We start from the raw sequence: 18,505 nt of genomic DNA, 5'->3' as shown, positions 1-18,505 counted from the left end.
ATTGCATTACTGCCATCTAATGGAAACATTAGAAACGCTATGCTTATCAGATATCCCTCCCTAACTAGCACGATAGCATGTGGAAGTCGAGAAGGGAGCGCATAAACCAGGAAGCTTCTTTTTTTTATTATTTTAGACTAAATCATCATGTACGAACAACATAAGATCAAAGTACAATACACATTACTTCCGCACATGATAATAGAATAGAAGAAGTGTTACTTTAAGATCTCACAAGAAGAAACTTCAATTTATATCCGTTAATCTAAAAATAATTCAAACGTACATCAATCTATTAGCAGTTTCAGCATTATTTCATGGTAACTCAAACATAACAATTATATAAGTTTACAAACCTTAATTTTTATTTATATTTCCATAAAGCATAGACTTATGAATTTAACTAAATTCTTTATTAACAAGCGGTATCAGTCTCCGTAGAGACCGTCAAAAATTGCCAGTGCCGACTATATTTCAAGTCGTCACGGCGGGGTATTGGGTAAAGTTTTCAATTAGCAATAATCGCGCCTCGGATAAACCTCATAGGCTACGATACTGCCACTGCGCAAAGCTAACATTAGTTGGGCTGAGAGAAGAGGTTACCAAAGACCATACCGGTTACCTAAAGGGTAAGATCATTTACTGTTTTCTTTATTCCACGCAAAGTCATTGCTGAAATACTCATGTTTTGGAAATACAGCCGTAAAGTTATTTCCTTAAATTAACGTGCGTTTACGTGTTTTTTTTAAATATATAAATCTGAAATACTAACTACGCGCGGTGCATGATGGGATGCGAGCCATAAGACGTGGTTGACGTCACGTGGCATGTTCATGCGGCGCTGCGCAGATTGATCAGATTATGACATCAGAGTACCGCGAGAGCGATTCAAAAGCTGTCCTTTCGAATAGCCCTCGCGGTACTTTCATGACACAAAAATCCTGACGGTTCTGTACCTTTAAAGCATAATTTAAAAGTATCATAAATCCCCAAAGACAATTTATAAAGCAATTTGTGTACAGATGCAGACGCTTGAAAACGTGACGTTTCTCTAGTTAATCTCCAGTGGTAGTTTAATGCAGTTAAATGTGACTTTAACGTCTTTACGCAACTGCTCGCTTTTAGATGTCATAACTACGAATGACCACGAGAGGGAGGTATTTTATCATAAATTCATTGAACTGGTAATTAAAATTGTTCAGAATGTTAGATATAAAATAAACGTTTATGTAAAATAAAAAATACTGTATTTAAAAACAAACGATTAACTTCTAAAATCGTTACATAAGTAAAATGTGGCAGATTCTTATTTTTTTAGGTAATATATGCAGCTGATATAGAGGGTTTGCTTTGTTGGGAAGATCACAAATACGAAAGGTCCGTGTAAAATTTTTTTATTACAGTCCACAATTCATTATATAAAAGTGATTATATCCTAATCGTATTTTTTTTAAATGTGTGAAAAATATTTGTGTCCTAATATAAATAAAATTACTTCTGTAAACAATCTGGCTGAATGTCTGTCTTACTGTCTTTCTAACTTTTATATAGATAGATAACTACAAAATGTCTATAATGGCTAACTTTTGGTAAATGCGCTACCGTCTTCACTAAACCCTCAACACTTTAACACAACATGACAAACGCTGCAAATAACATTCATAGTCGTACCTTTACCTTCTCTCAAATACTGTCAACCAGCGGGTGAGGTGTTATTTAGCCAGTTTGAAAGGCGATTGATTATATAATTTGTCATTATGTTGGTGCAAGGATGCCGCCTTGACTGATTTTGAAACAATTATAACAGATGTAGTTCCACCAACACGCCACAGGAGGTCATCGTAAAAACCTGTAGTTTCACTAGATCACCACCAGAGGTCCTCATAAACCCCAATATGTTTAATAGATCACCACCAGAGGTCCTTATCGCCATATTCAAGGCTAAAAGTTAAGCTGAAAATTGTTTTACGTATTTCATCGTCTACCCTGTCGTTTCCTGCTTGCTGTGGATCTTGCGTATTTTATTTTGTTCATCATTATTTTTCATGAAAGATTTGCATTTGAAAAGCGATTTTATTAATAATAATAATTACAGTGTGTAATATAAGAATCCATTAAAATATAATCACAGAACAGATGGTTTAGACTAAATCATGAGTGCTTTAAATTAACACATAATAAAATGACTATTATAATAAAATACAAAAAAGCAAAAAAACTAAGTCAAATATTGATTTACTTATTATAATTGTTTTATGTTTGTCATTGATATTGTAAAACATAATACAAATATTAAACATGTGGAACATATACATTTGTAATGTAAAGTTTAACAAAACGTCACTGTAAAATTTATTTAGGAACTGTTCATCGGGTCGAAAACCTACACAATAAAACAATAAACAAACAAAGAACAAATTTGGAAACAGTGACACAAGGACAATTGAGGCCTACAGATAGACAGGTGAAAATAGCTAACCAAAAGGGACAGGCCTCTAGTCATGTGGCAATGCTTGGCCCACCCTCCGGTGTCAGGAACTGCACTTTGGGCACGGAGAGGCCCGAATTGTTGCGGCGCATCGTGTTGTTTTTGCGTATTGAGTTGTTGCGGCGCATTGAGTTCCTTTTGCGCAAAGAGTTCTGATGCGACAGCTCGCTCTTCTGCAGCGTCTGGATCAGGATTGAGGGCTTCTCGTCCAGCTCACGGGCGCTACAGGGCGGAGTGGCCACCTTGACGGTGTTGCCAAACTTTGAATAGTCCACCGAGTACACACCCTCTTCTTCGGTCACTATTGGCACGAAGCGCTGGCCCCATAGGATTTCCTCGGCCACGTATGAAGTGCGCGCCTGAGTGGTGATGCCCGTGGTCTCCACCACGCCTTCCAGTATGACAATAACCTCTAGATCACTACACGGCAACTCCATGGCCGAGAGATCGTAAAGAGGACTGTCCTTGTCAATGACGTGACATATGATCAAGGGTGCCAAAAGGAAGATGTTGTTGCTGGCCACTGCGCTTTCCGTTTGCACGTCGATCTGATGAATAGGTATGACCTCTCCTTCCGGTGTGGTGGTCTTTCGGACCACCTGAAGGCGCACTACAGCATTGATGATCATGCTTTTGCGCAGGTCTCCCACCCGGATCATGAAACACAGGCGGTTGTTACGCACGGCGATTACAGCTTGACGGCTGAAGATGAGGGTCTCGGCGCGCCGGTGGGATTGGGCTGTTTTCATGAAGATGCAACCGAGCATTATGGCATTAATGATAAGTCCTCCGATGTTTTGTAATATGAGAAGAGTTATAGCTAAAGTACACTCCTCGGTAATCATGCGTGTCCCAAAACCTATGGTGACCTGCACCTCGATGGAGAAGAGGAAGGCAGAAGTGAAGGAACTGAAACAGATGAAGAGACAAGTGTTGGGACGAGGCACCAAACAGTTTCATTTGTTTTTACTAATATGCCTAAATAATCCACAGACAATAAAAATATTATAAACATTTAACAATTAGATCTATATTTGGATCTGTATTTGTTTGTTTATTCTTAATGTTTGCGCACTTGACCGATTGTTATGTGATATTGAAAAGGTTTTGTTGGTAATAAATTCTAGAAAAGTAGTTTTGTAAACATATTGCACTGAAAGAAAAAAATGATTCATTCAATTTACTAAATTTTTAAGGTAAGTGGTTGCAATCAATTTGTTTAAGCTACATTTAAACAAAAGTTTTATTTTATTTTATTTTATTATACTAATCTTTTTTGTTTAAATGTAGCTTAAATAAATTGATTGCAACCACTTACCTTATAGGTGTTTTTTTATTTTCACAGTTTTGAATAATGAAAATATAACCTAAATATGTCAAACATAAGCTTTGTATGGTGCATATATGCGTAAAGTTCTTAATTTAAATAAGTAAGCTTTATGTTTAGTATATGCAACATGACTTCTACTATGCCCTTTATTGTACAAATGACCAAATTTGGACACATTAATTTCAACATTGGTTAGTCTCCATCTCCACAAATGTAGTCATGCCATGTCCTAACCCTCGTAATGTCTTAAATGCCTTTATTCACTTACTTGACATTTGTGACACATTGCATGCCAGCTGTACGGTTTTTGCCCAAATCCCCGTGCCCAAAAGCAACCAACCACCATAGCATCGCAAACAACAGCCAGCTGCACAGGAAAGTCATGGTGAAGATGACCAGGGTAAAACGCCATTTGAGATCCACCAGAGTGGTAAATACATCCTGCAGAAATCTGCCTTGCTCGCGTATGTTTTTGTGCGCTAAGTTACACGCGCCGCTCTTGGCGATGAAGCGCGCTTTGTTTACGCGATCCCTAAACACGGGTTTGCGGTGAATTCGAGACGCGAGCGCCGGTACGGAGAACTCCTCGGGAATAATACTTTTACGTGGCAGCATTATTTGGGCACGTCAGTAACTTCAGATGGTTAAGAATAACGGCTCTCCAAAAGCGCACCACGGCTGTCAAACGCGCAGAAGTTTAATATCCATCCTGCATCATATATCCAACTTTTAAAATGAAATAAATATACCCTATTCTATATCTAGTATACTTTGAACTGTTTTAAATCTATGTTATACAAAATAAAGTACGAGACACCAGAACGCAAACTACGAACCGCGTAAAGGTTTCAAAAAGTATCTTTATGATGATTCCTGTTCTACAGTCTTTGACGCACATGGGCGGTATCACTGTCCTGCTGGCCATGAGAAACCACACTTAATAGAAGATTTCTAGAATAAGTTATAAGTTAATTATCCAAAAATTACTCAGTATCAAAAAACCAATAATGTTACACCAGTCTCCTAAAATAAATAAAGACCTTAATGTACTTTTTAAAATATATCAGAGGAAACACAAAACGTTCCCTTAAGGTTTTGGGAACTTTAGTGAGTATTTTATGTACTTTAAGAAAAATTCCATGGCTATCCAAAAAAAAAGAAATCTTTAAGTTATCCATTCTGAAAAAGAAAACTAACTTTCTAGAAAGGTTCTGGGAAAGAAAATGTGTTATTTATTGTAAATTTGTCATTTATTTAAATACATTATTTAAAACTAGCAAAGTGCTTTTGAATGTCCATTATCTGTGTACTGGAATGAGAATTATTATACAAAGGTATCTAAGATAAAAGATTTATAAATGAACGATAATGTGAGCAATAGAGGGCGCTGTGCAGCAACTTATTTTCCTGTTCGTTTTTTAACCGAGGTGATTGGATGGTGTGTTAATGCAATGCCTTATCATAAGTCTGTTAAAGAACGAGTTTAAATCAACCCAAATGTATTTTTTGGGGATGTAAGTGCTTTTCTACCTAATGCACTGTTAGAAAAAAATGGACAATAGGCAAAAAATGTCCTAATATGAATGATTTTGGTACAGGTAGCAATCTGGCACAAATACTAATATGTATCTCTGATGAGGTACTGATATGACCTCTTTAGATGCAAAGCTGTACTTTTTGAAAGGGTACTGACCCAGTGACAGCTGGGGCAAATTCTGACATTGAAAAAGACTGAAATTTGACTTTACTGTATTAGATAATTCAAGAAGTCAAATTACACAAATGCTTGGTTTCTCTAGCAATGGTTTTGTATAGTGGAATCTAACATGCCATAAAACTGTAATGAATTAAAGTATTAAATAAGGAAATATTAAACATAATATAATGACAAATATGTGTGCAATTTTACACAATTTAAGGTATATTGGCTTTAAAAACATCATGACAAATGTTGACTGGAGCATTATCAAAAATATGTGGTGACCAATCGCACTTGAACACAATGACTCTCATATGAAATAAACACACAAAGCAATTTTATTTTCAGCTGATGTGTAAAAAAAATTTAGGCACTCTGTTAAATGCCTATGGTACAAATGTCATATTAATTACATATGTACATAAAACAGTCTGACATGACCAACATGCATATCCGTGAAACTAGCAGTAACTGCATTAAACGGCATCTGTTATTAAACTTTGATATGAGAGACTGAAATGTGCTCCTGCTGACACGTTCAAGTCTCTAGAGTCCAAGTTTAAGTGTTTTGTCAAGAGTCCCAGTCAAATCTCAAGTCTTCCAAGGTCAAGTCTAAGTCAAGTCTCAAGGTATTTTAATATATTACATTTTTGTTTTAATTTCCTTATTTCTTGGAATATCAAAGCAAAAGTATTGCTGTACAACACAGATTTAAATAAACCTGCCTTTTCACATCAAGCAAAGTGACAGGGAGTACCTGAGAGACATTATTATATAAACAGTGTCATGATGATATTCACAAAAAATTTTTTTGTGGACCTGCAGTCTAGTGTTGTTACAAGCTCTTTAATTCTTTTTTTTAAGTACAAGTCTGATTTGAATCAAATTTCCATCTCTGTGTTGGCTTGCAGCTGTTACATTCTGTCCTATAACGCGAGCGTGTGAAGCGTGTCAGCTGAAGTTTTACGCACATGGTTATATTTACAGGTAACTGGAATATTAACACTCGAGTGTGACATCACACCGCGCATATTCACAAAATCACTGTCTGTGTTAGTATCGTCACATCACAGCGTGGTTCTCATGTCCGTACAAAGACTCGTTTACAACATTCTTTGGCTGGGCCTGTTTGAGTAAAAATAAAGAAAGCTGAAGGTTTAAAGGTCCGAGGGAAGATGGTTTAGTATAGTCTGGCACACCATTAAAGGAAGATAAGAGCAACAGGGACAGTTATGTGTACAATACATCGCTTGGCTGTTGGGAGACTACAAAATTGTTATGACAACTTCATAGCAGGTGAGTCAAGAAGATCATCTTTATGGCGTTATTTACTTAAAATGTAGAATTTGAAATGTAAACTCATCCAATACATATCAACTAATTTAAATATGTGGGACCCCTTCAAAAAGTACACCGTTGTACCCAAAGGATGCATAGTACCTCAAACCTTTATATGTTGGGGGTAAAATGAACATTCCTCAAGCTTCCTTGAGATTTTGAATAAGAAGCAATTGCTTTAAATAAAAACAACACCAGTCAAGTTGACAAAATCACATGCACGTGTGTGCAAAAAAGTTATGCAAACAAATGTCAAAGCAAAGCAAAAAAAGTTTAAATAGTTGCATAAGAGGAATATAATGCAAAGTATAAAATACTGTAAATTTGTATAAAGAGTACACATTAGGGTATATTTGGTGGACGCTGTGCCGCTCCCCAAAATTGAGGGCCTGCGGGTCTCTCCCTGGCATGTAACTGTAGCCGGTTCAGTTCGTCCTTCTTTTTTATATCAGTTTATATCAGCAATGCACCTCAGACAGACAGATCTGAAGAGTGTCAGACCTCAGAAGGACAGACATCCTCTGTACAGTGTTGGTACTTGTCAAATACAGTAGATAAATACTTATTGCTTACGTGTTCTTGACTACTTATCAAAAAAATGTGGAAAAAGAGTAACAAAAGGATAAAAAAGTCTAATACTGTACTTAGGTTTCATATAAAATGATAAGAGTTCAGACGAGTTCAGTCCTTTTGAATGCTTGTGCCAACACAGAGGCAAACATGGCTGCAGTGTATAAGGCCAAACTTGGTGCGAAGCGTTATGGATGAACAAATCATGGTGATAGAGACGAGTGACTCTACATGTCTGCTTTGACGAAGGACGCAAACAAGCTGTCTTCCTGTTCCATGAGTATCTCGGGTCTCCCGTTTTCCAGGATGACTCCTCTCTTCATCACGATGACCAGATCAGCAGTCAGAATAGTGTGGACACGATGCTGTGGAAAAAACAAGTACAGGCAATTCAGAATTCAGCAAAAAGATTTATTTAAAAAAAATGTGTGAAAAATATCTAAAAGTATCAAAAACATTTATTATTTATTTATCAGTCTGATGAAGAGCCTTAACTTGTTGGTTCAACTTAAAAAATAAAGTTACCTTGTTTGCTTTAAAATTTTAAGTTTAAGTTAATTCAACATAAAATATTACCTTATAATTTGTTCCTTTATCACTGCTGATTTGCAAAAAAGAAGACAATTTTGGGAAAATACTACATAATTCGAGAACACAAACAGTAGCCGGTGCAGCCATCTGGGTCTTTTATTTAAAAGATTGTAAAATATCCTAGATCCTGGATGGAAATAAATCCTTTCCTAATTGCCAATAAAACATGATTCTCCATTTAAAGTTGATTTAATATTTGAGCTGTACCTGGTTTAACCTCCTAAGACCTGGTGTGTCCACATACGTAAACATCACATTTTTTGTTGTTTGCACCATAATAGTTAATTCTGTGTAACTGGAACCTGTTGTACACAAACTTGGATGTTCAAAGAAAAATATTTGGTTATTATATTTATTGGTTCGTCCTAACCCCAAATAGCTGGAAGAAATCTAAAATGCAAGTCAAACCAAAGCTCGGCTGAAAACTATGCAATGTCTTATCTACTCAATTGGTAAAAATTAAATAATGTAAGTTGAAAAGGTGTTACTAAAAAAAGTATTTTTTTTAAAGTTAATCCAACTTTCACTTTTTACATCGTAGGTGATGACGGTGACCAAAAAATGTTGTTGAATGGCACACATATAGGAAGCTTGGTTACCAACCAATGTGTCAGGAGTAGGCGCGTAGGGGCGGAGCCAGAGGACGCCTACTTGTGCTTCCGTACTAAGTTGAGGAAAAGGCTGTCCTCCTGCGCCAAGAGATTAGCAGCGCTGCCGCTTTCTACCAGATTCCCAGAGGAAAACACCAGCACCTGCTCCGCCTCCAAGATGGAGGAAACCAGGTGCTGTGTCACAGAGGAAAACAGACAGGTGGATAAAGAGAGAGACAGAGGAAAAGAGAAAAAGAGAGATGATTAAAGTGTGAGAAGAAAATGAGTGAAAAGTGGAGGAAACAGGCAAGCAAACAAAGAGCATGCATTTATTCAGAGCTACAGTCATTTTCTAGCTTTTAAAAAAACATTTTTTAAATTTAAGGAACACTTTTAAGTGTATTAGTGACTATAACATCTACAATACATAGAGAATAGATAAGAGATGATAGTTTAGTTGGCTGGAGGCTTACCAATGTATGTTAATGCAAAGATTTACATTAAACTGTCAGAAAATACTGACTGGTGGAGGAAAACAAGGGAAGAGAGTGGAAATGTTAACGGCTGGAATGTATTAAAAGTCCATAAAGGACAGCTAATATGAGAAATTCACTTTTATATGTTGTTTGAACATAATTGTGCATCACCTGTTTGTGTACACAACCACCCTGTTATTATAAAAATCTGTCCAATACTTTTTTAAAATACATATAAAACATCAACAGTCTCATGCGACAAAGTATAAGCAAACTGATGTCACTTTGCACAAGCCCCGCCCACAACCATCCAAAGACCACAGTTAGGTCGTAATTTCTATTTTAAATCTTCTTTAGATAATTCATTATCACACATTCATAATGTACAATGTAGTAAAGTGATTGTCTTTTTAAAAAATGTTGTCTTTTCAGTATAAATAGCAAAAAACGGGGAGAGAAGCAGCACCTTATTTGCATTTAAAGAGACACGCACACACAAAACAGCACTTTTTCCTACACACCCAAAAATGGGCATTTTCAACATGATCTATAGGGTATTTGGACCTAAAATTTCACAGGCTTATTTTCTGGGGACAGGCACACTCATATTACATCTTGAAAAATTGCCATATTAGGTGACCTTTAACAAATGTCTAATAATATGTAAGCTTTTTTAACTTATTGTATATGTAGCCAAGAGACAATAAAGACTTTTATTGAAAAAGAGTGCCATCGTCATCCAGTGTTTTGTTGATTTAAAATCTTTTTAAAGACCTTGTTTTGTGCCTGTGTGTTTATATAGATCAGCTAAGATCAAGATGATAGGGTAACTCACGGCTATGGTGACAACCGTCCGATCTGCAAACGCAGTCATCACAACCTTCTGAAGGATATTTTCCTGTTGAATCACACAAAATAAGTCATTGTTAATTCACCCTCATATAAATACTGCTATTTTACTTTATTAATACACACTTCAGCTTACGTTATGTAACACCCACTTTTCACAGTCCACTCAATATAAATTCAATCAAGTTCCACCCCATATATATTTTCCTGTTTCTCACATAAATGTCTCATTATTAAGTGTGTTATGATTTTTGTTTTCTTTCTATGCAACTTTAATTTTGTTGTAATGCAGCCGTGGCTATTTAAATACCAGTAATTGTTTATCAAGCAGAATGGGTCGTACCGTGGCCATGTCTATAGAAGCTGTTGCCTCATCCATAATTAAGATGCTGCTCTTGCGGACAAAAGCCCTTGCCAGACAGAACAGCTGTCTCTGCCCCACGCTGAAGTTTTCACCTCCTTCTGTTACTACAGCGTCTGGAGAAAGAGATCCATGTGATGCTTAACAGGTGCTCGCAAATCATAAAACAATACTGAATGATTAGGAAAGGTCAGAAAGATCTCAATTTATTTGAATAGAGATTTAGGGGTTAAAATGATGTCGGACACTCTGAGAATGTCAGGCTTACCCAGTCCTCCAGGAAGTGCTTTCACCATATTTTTTAACTGGGCGATTTCCAAGGCTTCCCAAAGCCTGTCGTCAGTGCAAGTACGCTCTGGGTCAAGATTTAACCTGCCAAAATACACAAACATGTACATTTGCAGATGAGCAACGCAATTTCAAAATGCTCATTTTCCTGTTAATCCTGAAAGTTAAGCAATTCAGAAATTCCCTTTCATTCTCATTCTAAGGTAATAAAATAAATACAGTTCATTTTGTAAGGTCTTTATACACCACTGATAATATATTTATGTATATTATATTTTATTTCTGTCAAGAAGAATGTCAATAAATAAATAGTTCTGTCAACTATCTGCTGAGATTTACAAAAACAGAATTACAGAATCGTCATGAACAAGGGACACTAATGGGACTCATGTTAACTCTCCCAAGTGCTTATGAACCCAGATCCCATTCTCCTCTTACACTGCAAAATGGCTTCTAAACCCAGATTTCATGGCTTTATATAAATAAAAATCTAAATCTGTGTCTAAATCTATGGGCATCATAAGAGAGATGTTTGCATATACTGATTAAAGTCTGCTGGGACCAATTCTTCATATAAATATTGTCATAGCAACCGCTTGCTGGAGACCATTCCCAGACGATTTCTGGAAGTTTTATTTTCCTTTACATCCTCTGGAGGACTCTTTAAACAAACCACATATGCTTACTGTCTCCAGCAACAAACATGACATGTGGTATCCGTGAGAAGTCCGAACAGGTTTAAAGCTGATGACACTACGTATTAAATATCCAATAACATAAATCCCTTAGATACTTTGGCAGACACGGAATAAGATCTTCAAAAGCAAAAGTGTGCAATGCCAATAAATGGATACCCCACCATTTTAACTCATGTAGGGTTTCTGTGAAAAACAAAATGTTTATGCTGAACATCTGAGTAAAAAAGCAGAACAGGAAGTGATTGTTTATCGTCTGTTTTGGTCAGCTGAGCCCTGCATCTGTCAATGTGTATGGAGGGATAATGTACATATAAGTTATATTATTTAAATAGTGAAACTTCAAACTTCAAATTTCAAACCTGTTTGTTCTGCTGAATAAAATATTTTTTATGGGGCACCATTGAGTTCCATTGTATAAAAAATACTATGGAAGTGAATGGTGCCTCAGATCTGTTTGGTTAAGTAACATTAGTGTTCAACAGAACAACAAAATTTATACAGGTTTGAACAACACAGCGTCAGAATTTTCAACAGTCCTTTATGTTTTAATCAACTTTTAGTCAGAAATATCATTGACATAGCACACAAATCTACATCTGTGACACATTATACCAAACTCCACTAAATGTTAGATCAAAACTAATTTATTTATTTATTTATTCTAGTGTATGTGATAAACGTTTTGACAAATGTTATACATCAAGATTTCAAGTTAAAAATGACCTTTAACTGAACAATCAGCTATATCTGTTTGTGTGTCTGTATGTTTGGATAAATGTGATTGTACCGGATAGAGCCGCTAAACAGCACTGGATCCTGCAGGATGATGGACAGACGAGATCTCAGGGTTTGCAGTGGAAGCTTGCAAATGTCGATGCCGTCAATAACAATTTTCCCTTAAGCAACAAAAACGATCCGTTACAAAAACATGACATGCATTTTTAACATACCAAACTCTGAGACTCTTATGCTTCAATCAAAATCTCCATAAAGTCCTTCTTTGCTAAAGGTTTGTTTAGTTTGAGATGTTAAAGTCAGTTTACAATATCTTGACTTAACACTTAAGCCCAAACATAGCTTCCAAAATTTCCATTTTAGCTTTATATGGACACGGAGAAGAGAGGTCTGTGCACGCTGTCACATCATACGGCCGTGCTCTTGTGCACAAAAGCAGCGTGTGCTGTTTGATTTGGCTGAAGATTGATTTTGACTACGTGAGAGAAATATAAAGTTATCATTGCATGCTGGATAATATGATAAACTTGGAAAATAATAGCTGTCGTTTTGTTTGAAATATGACAGAATATAATAACATTTATGACGAGACTCACGGCTCTTTGTAGCTAATGTCTAACAATGACATTATGGCTGTTTGTCAAAGTGACTGTAACCATAGAACAAAAAAAAAAACAATATGGACAAAGAAATAAAGGTTTCTGGTGTAAGAGTATAATAGCTGAGAGATTTAAAGTGATAGTTCACCCGAAAACGATTTACTCATCCTCATGTTGTTTTAAACCTGTATGAGTTTCTTACTTCTGTTAAACACAAAAGCGGGTATTTTATTAAAATATATTTTGTATTCAAAAGGTTTAGGACAATGTGAGAATGAGTAAATGATAAAATAATTTAAATTTTTTAGGTGAACCATCCCTTTAAAAACAGATGTATTGGCAAATTTGACAAACATCAGAGTATAGATCAGGGGTTCTCAAAGTCTGGACTCCGGTCCGGATCCGGACCCGACAGCAACTTGATCCGGACCCGCGTCCACTTCATATTTAGTGCATTAATTTCTATGTGATTGATTAAATGTGTGCATTTGCTATTTTACAAATGCATATTAAACTTGTAAACCATTAGTTTAGTTTTTTTTCTTTTTAGATTAAAGAGTATTCCTGGTCCGAAAATAAAACGAGATATTTACAAATGTCCTGTGTGACGCTGTAGCCATCACACCCAGATATTATGCACAGCTACTTCATGTACTACGGCTTTTGATCAGTCCTTACCAATCACTGTTGGTTTGAGTCGTTTAAAACATGCATTTAAAAAAGCAACACTCTTCAAACATAATCTTATACATATTCTTTATTATCATGAAAATACCTGAAAAGATTTGAAGAACACCAATATAAATATATCCTTAAGACAGTTCCTGGAGCTCCGTGTGTCTGGTTCTTCGTCTGCAGCACATATTAAGTTTCTGCCCAAGAGCGCCCCCTGGCGTTTGGATGTAGCGTCATTTCACCGTTATTCATTATGAAGCATAGCAAGCATCATCAGCCAATTTATAGGTGCACCCCTAATTTTGGTCAGTGTCTCTGCCTACCAACCACACTTTTTTTGCCATGGTTTATGCATATGATGGAGAACAAACTGTGCCATTTCTCTAATTAGGTTGCTCTGTATTTTGCACCTGGTTACTTTTGGCATATTTCTTGTGTTTATTAAAAAAAAAAATGCTAAATGCACTTATGTTTTTCCCAAACTATTTGTGTTGATTTGTTTTATAAACAAATGATTTACATAAAATTTTTCCGGACCTATGAAAATTATGGGAATTTCAGATTTGGACCTTTGAATGTAAACTTTGAGAACCCCTGGTATAGATGTTTAAAGCCACAATATGTAAGATTTTTGTAATAAAATGTTCCAAAAATGCTTGCATAGTGTAATACATTTTATGCAGTTGTGTACTTACATTATCCCAAAAGGATTTGTAAGTAGTATGTCCAAATTCATAGTTTTCGAAAAACATTTTGCGTTAAGTACACGGATGACCTACCACTTTCGGCAAGATCACAAAGTGTTCATTTGATGGACACTTTGATAATTCCATTATCAAACGAAGAAGAAGACAAAGGAACATTGTTTTATTAAGAAATATCCGAAAGCAGTAATGAGACTCTAATTAAATACAAATACATATAAAGAGTTTGGTTCCAAAACGCGATAAACGCCATTTTTTAAAAGAAAAAAATTGTTACCGCCAAAATTGTACCAGGTCAATTTAAAAAAAAAATTCTTCATTTTACGCAAAATCCGATATCCGCCAGGTTATTCTGTCATTTTTTCTGCATTTTTATCCAAACCACAAAAACGCCAGTCCTCCTTCTTTGCAAAATGCAATAAATCCACTCAACCAATCACAGTGCACCTTTCCATGCATTGTAAACAACAATGGCGGCACGTTGAATACACACTGAATCCTAGTTTCCTCATCTACTTTGTACTTCATGATCAACAAACAAACAAAAATAAAATAATACTTTTGATGGCATTGATAAACCTGTGGTGGTTTTCTGTGGCAGTTAAGAAACATAAGCCATCAACATCTAATAATTTACGTGAGAGGCACTCGGGCGAAGGAAATGCCGGCTGTTGTTTGTTCTCACTTGACAGCATTAAGCTTCTGTCATGCTAACACATTGACCCCAAGGGATCTTATGAAAAACTTTCCATTATTTTAAGTCATTGAAAATCGAGCAGGGCCAAAACATTTTACAGCTGATTGCTGTCAAAAAAGTTCAGCGACGAGTAAGTGTTTTGATTAATGCCATTAATGTTTTTTTATCAGTGTATACCATTAGTCAACTAAATGAATATAACATGGCAAAGATGAATGTGCAATTATATATTGATTAAAAAGATTTATTACACGGCTCTCTGGAATGCTTGATTCTGATTGGTCAGTTGAGACATTTGCAGGTTCGTTCTTTTCAAATAATAACCGCTCCAAAGTAATAACGCATAGCCGGTACTACTTGTACGATATAAATCGCTCCGTGCCAATAAAGATTACTGTCTTGTGACAAACCACAACATTTTGACATTAATTTTAACATGTACGAAAAAAAACAAAACATTTAAACAGTGGATAGAAGAACAAACAACGACCAGACACAGAGAGCTTACTGAGACTGAACTTGACAAAATAGAGCATGACAGCTACGAAGCCAACACACAAAAAAATACAGAATGGGCATTAAAACTTCTCAAAGACTGGCTAAAAGAGAAAAAATGGAGACAGACAAGTATGAAGCAGAGGATCTTAATAAGGTATTACGATCATTTTATGCATCTGTGCAAAGTTTCGCGGAAGGATAAAAATGTTAATTTAAAACAAATAATATGCCAATCAAATGTTTCAAATTCATATTCATGTCCAGTTTTTTTTCTTATGTGGCAAGTAGCCGTGTAATAAGCGGGATAATGTAGAGGCAGCCGGTAGTTATCGGGAAATAAGCACCTTCAGTGTGATACAAGACTCTCCGCTTCGCGTCGGGTCCTGATCACACTGTCAGGGCTTATTTCCCGATAACTACCGGCTGCCTCTACATTATCCCTTACTTATAGCATTGTGAAGAAAGAAAACTTGTTGTGGATTTATTGCATTTTGCTGAAAAAATAATCAGTTTTTATTATAAATATTTGAACATCTAATTATGGATTTAATTGTTCAATGTTATTATAACCTAAAGATGCTATGTAAAAGTTTGTAACAGAAAATAGTGGTTTTCATCTTGACGCTTTCTTGGTATAGAAAACACATTTTTACCAAAATTAGTCAAAATGAATTTATTGCGTTTTGGAACCAAACTCTTCATATATTAAACAGCTATCACTTGTGTTCAAATTGCACTTGTTTAATGACATTCCAGTTAACGACTACCTTGTTGTTATGAGGGCGTACGTCACGTGATGTATCAACATGGCGGATGTAGTACCTCCAAAACTCAATGAGTTTCGCATTTGTTATTGTTATCATGTTATTACGTAATAGTGACCTCTAGTGGTGAAACTCCTACATATTGTGGCTTTAATGCAGTCCGTAATTAAATGGTTATCTGCGGATTTCTAATTTATGAAACAGACACAGACTACTTTATACTTTAGATCCACTCTTGTGAGATGATGCCATGTGAATGACCCTACCTTCAAATACATCCACCATATTGAAGAAGGCCAGAGATAGTGAAGACTTTCCACTGCCCGTTCTACCACAGATGCCCACCTAGAGAGAGAGAGGGAGAGAGATAGAGAGACCAACACAGCTTGACATTTTCAGTTTGCTCTTTCATAAACACGCTGTACTTCTCAATTAAACAAACTAGTGTGGACAATTCACAATATGTCACAATGAGCAGTTGTTTGTGCAGTCTCGTTCTATTATCATCGTAATTCATGACATGTGAGCAAAAACAAGCTAGCCTATTAAAAGTAACAACTGATAAGGGTATCTGCAACAATTGCAAAGATTGTAGGGTGTATAAATAAAATGTTAACAGAAAGATTTTTCAATGCAAGCTACATTTTGTTCTGTAGCAAAGAACTGTGGCTTAACTGGGCAATGAGAAAATAAACACCACTGTGATAAAACCACAGCTGAGTGTTACGTGTGACACAAGATTGATTGCTGATTCAAGAGTGAACCCCAATCATGTAGAAAAGTAAATAGATCAGATAATTTTAATAACATTTAAAAGCATCAAGAGTTGCGTACCTTCTGCCCAGGGTTGATATAAGCGCTGACTTCTTTGAGGACAGGCTTCAACATGGGGTCATAACGTACACACAGGTCTTGGATCTTTATCTCTCCATGCTGCGGCCAGTCTTCTGGTACCTGTGAGACATCTGAGATCATACAAAAACACAGGAGAACAATGATAAGGCCAGCGAAACAAAATGCATATTCTCACAATAACGACTTAGTAACTCATAATTATGCCTTAGTATCTCACAATAACGACTTAGTATCTCATAATAACGACTTAGTATCTCATAATGACGACTTAGTATCTCATAATGACGACTTAGTATCTCATAATGATGACTTAGTATCTCATAATGATGACTTAGTATCTCGTAATAATGACTTAGTATCTCATAATGACGACTTAGTATCTCATAATAATGACATAGTATCTCATAATAATGACATAGTATCTCGTAATTATGACTTTGTATCTCATAATTATGACTTTGTATCTCATAATAATGACTTGGTATCTCATAATAATGACTTGGCATCTCACAATAACGACTTAGTATTTCATAATTATGACTCAGTATATCATAATAATGACTTAGTATGACTTAGTATGACTTAGTATCTCATAATTATGACTTAGTATCTCATAATAATGACTTAGTATCTCACAATAAAGACTTAGTATCTCATAATAATGACTTAGTATCTCATAATGACGACTTAGTATCTCATAATAATGACTAAGTATCTCATAATAATGACTTAGTATCTCGTAATTATGACTTAGTATCTCACAATAACGACTTAGTATCTCATATTAATGACTTAGTATCTCATAATAATGACTTAGTATCTCGTAATTATGACTTAGTATCTCATAATAATGACTTGGTATCTCACAATAACGACTTAGTATTTAATAATTATGACTCAGTATCTCATAATAATGACTTAGTATCTCACAATAACGACTTAGTATCTCACAATAACGACCTAGTACCTCACAATAACAACTTAGCTTCACATAATAATTGTCATGATTTCCAAGGAAACGGGACCCAAGTGCAAGGTTAGGTGAACTCAAAAGGGTTTATTAATAACAAAAACGCCCACGTGGGGGCAATAGACAAAACATTAACTGACAACTGCAAAAGACTAGACTGAGACAAACACACACTATGGCAAGACTAGACTTAACTTGACTCTTGTATCTCACAATAACGACTTAGTATCTCACAATAACGACCTAGTACCTCACAATAACAACTTAGCTTCACATAATAATTGTCATGATTTCCAAGGAAACGGGACCCAAGTGCAAGGTTAGGTGAACTCAAAAGGGTTTATTAATAACAAAAACGCCCACGTGGGGGCAATAGACAAAACATTAACTGACAACTGCAAAAGACTAGACTGAGACAAACACACACTATGGCAAGACTAGACTTAACTTGACTCTTGACTCTTGACTAACAGATAGCAAGCACAATGGTTCAAGACATATAAACAATACAAAACGATTCAGCACAGGACAGAGAACACTGGGGCCTTAAATAAGGGAAACTAAACAAGATAACAAGGGAAGTTCAGGTGCGGGGAGTTAACCAATAATGAATAACTAACAAGGAAACAAGGGGGCGGGGCCAGAGACAAGACACTGCAGCACACTACACAAACAAAAGGCCATGTGCTACAACACAAAACATGGGTACTGCCACAATCCTGCCACATGA

The 18,505-nt window shown here is 35.9% G+C and overlaps 2 protein-coding genes and 1 non-coding gene across 10 annotated transcripts in view; all 3 read right to left on the bottom strand.

Moving 5' to 3' along the window:
* Positions 1-432: 432 nt before the first annotated feature.
* Positions 433-573, bottom strand: LOC135779428 (U4 spliceosomal RNA). Its single transcript, XR_010544800.1, has one exon. It is a non-coding gene; the product is annotated as a U4 spliceosomal RNA (small nuclear RNA).
* A 1,537-nt stretch (positions 574-2,110) lies between these two features.
* Positions 2,111-4,686, bottom strand: kcnj8 (potassium inwardly rectifying channel subfamily J member 8). Its single transcript, XM_065289784.2, has 2 exons — positions 4,087-4,686; positions 2,111-3,397 (listed from the first exon to the last, which is right to left on the bottom strand). Exons 1-2 carry the CDS (start codon positions 4,431-4,433, stop codon positions 2,500-2,502), a joined length of 1,245 nt encoding a protein of 414 aa, XP_065145856.1. The 5' UTR covers positions 4,434-4,686; the 3' UTR covers positions 2,111-2,499.
* Positions 4,687-5,832: 1,146 nt separating this feature from the next.
* Positions 5,833-18,505, bottom strand: part of abcc9 (ATP-binding cassette, sub-family C (CFTR/MRP), member 9) — a 49,347-nt gene continuing 36,674 nt past the window's right edge. For 6 of the 8 annotated variants that reach the window (XM_073814559.1, XM_065289774.2, XM_065289779.2 and 3 more), the window contains 8 exons: positions 16,785-16,915; positions 16,217-16,295; positions 12,066-12,174; positions 10,561-10,664; positions 10,275-10,408; positions 9,918-9,980; positions 8,620-8,801; positions 7,652-7,790 (listed from right to left, as the gene is read on the bottom strand). In XM_073814559.1, coding sequence (XP_073670660.1) covers positions 8,664-8,801; positions 9,918-9,980; positions 10,275-10,408; positions 10,561-10,664; positions 12,066-12,174; positions 16,217-16,295; positions 16,785-16,915 — 758 coding nt within the window. In that variant the 3' untranslated portion in view covers positions 7,652-7,790; positions 8,620-8,663. Of the gene's footprint in view, positions 7,791-8,619; positions 8,802-9,917; positions 9,981-10,274; positions 10,409-10,560; positions 10,665-12,065; positions 12,175-16,216; positions 16,296-16,784; positions 16,916-18,505 lie in introns of all 8 variants that reach the window. The other 2 variants (XM_065289777.2, XM_065289782.2) reach the window with 1 other exon arrangement.

The sequence above is a fragment of the Paramisgurnus dabryanus genome, chromosome 1 (genome assembly GCF_030506205.2).
Source record: "Paramisgurnus dabryanus chromosome 1, PD_genome_1.1, whole genome shotgun sequence".
NCBI lineage: Eukaryota > Metazoa > Chordata > Actinopteri > Cypriniformes > Cobitidae > Paramisgurnus > Paramisgurnus dabryanus.
Note: the sequence above shows the minus strand (reverse complement) of the source record. Positions and strands in the feature narration are given on the sequence as shown.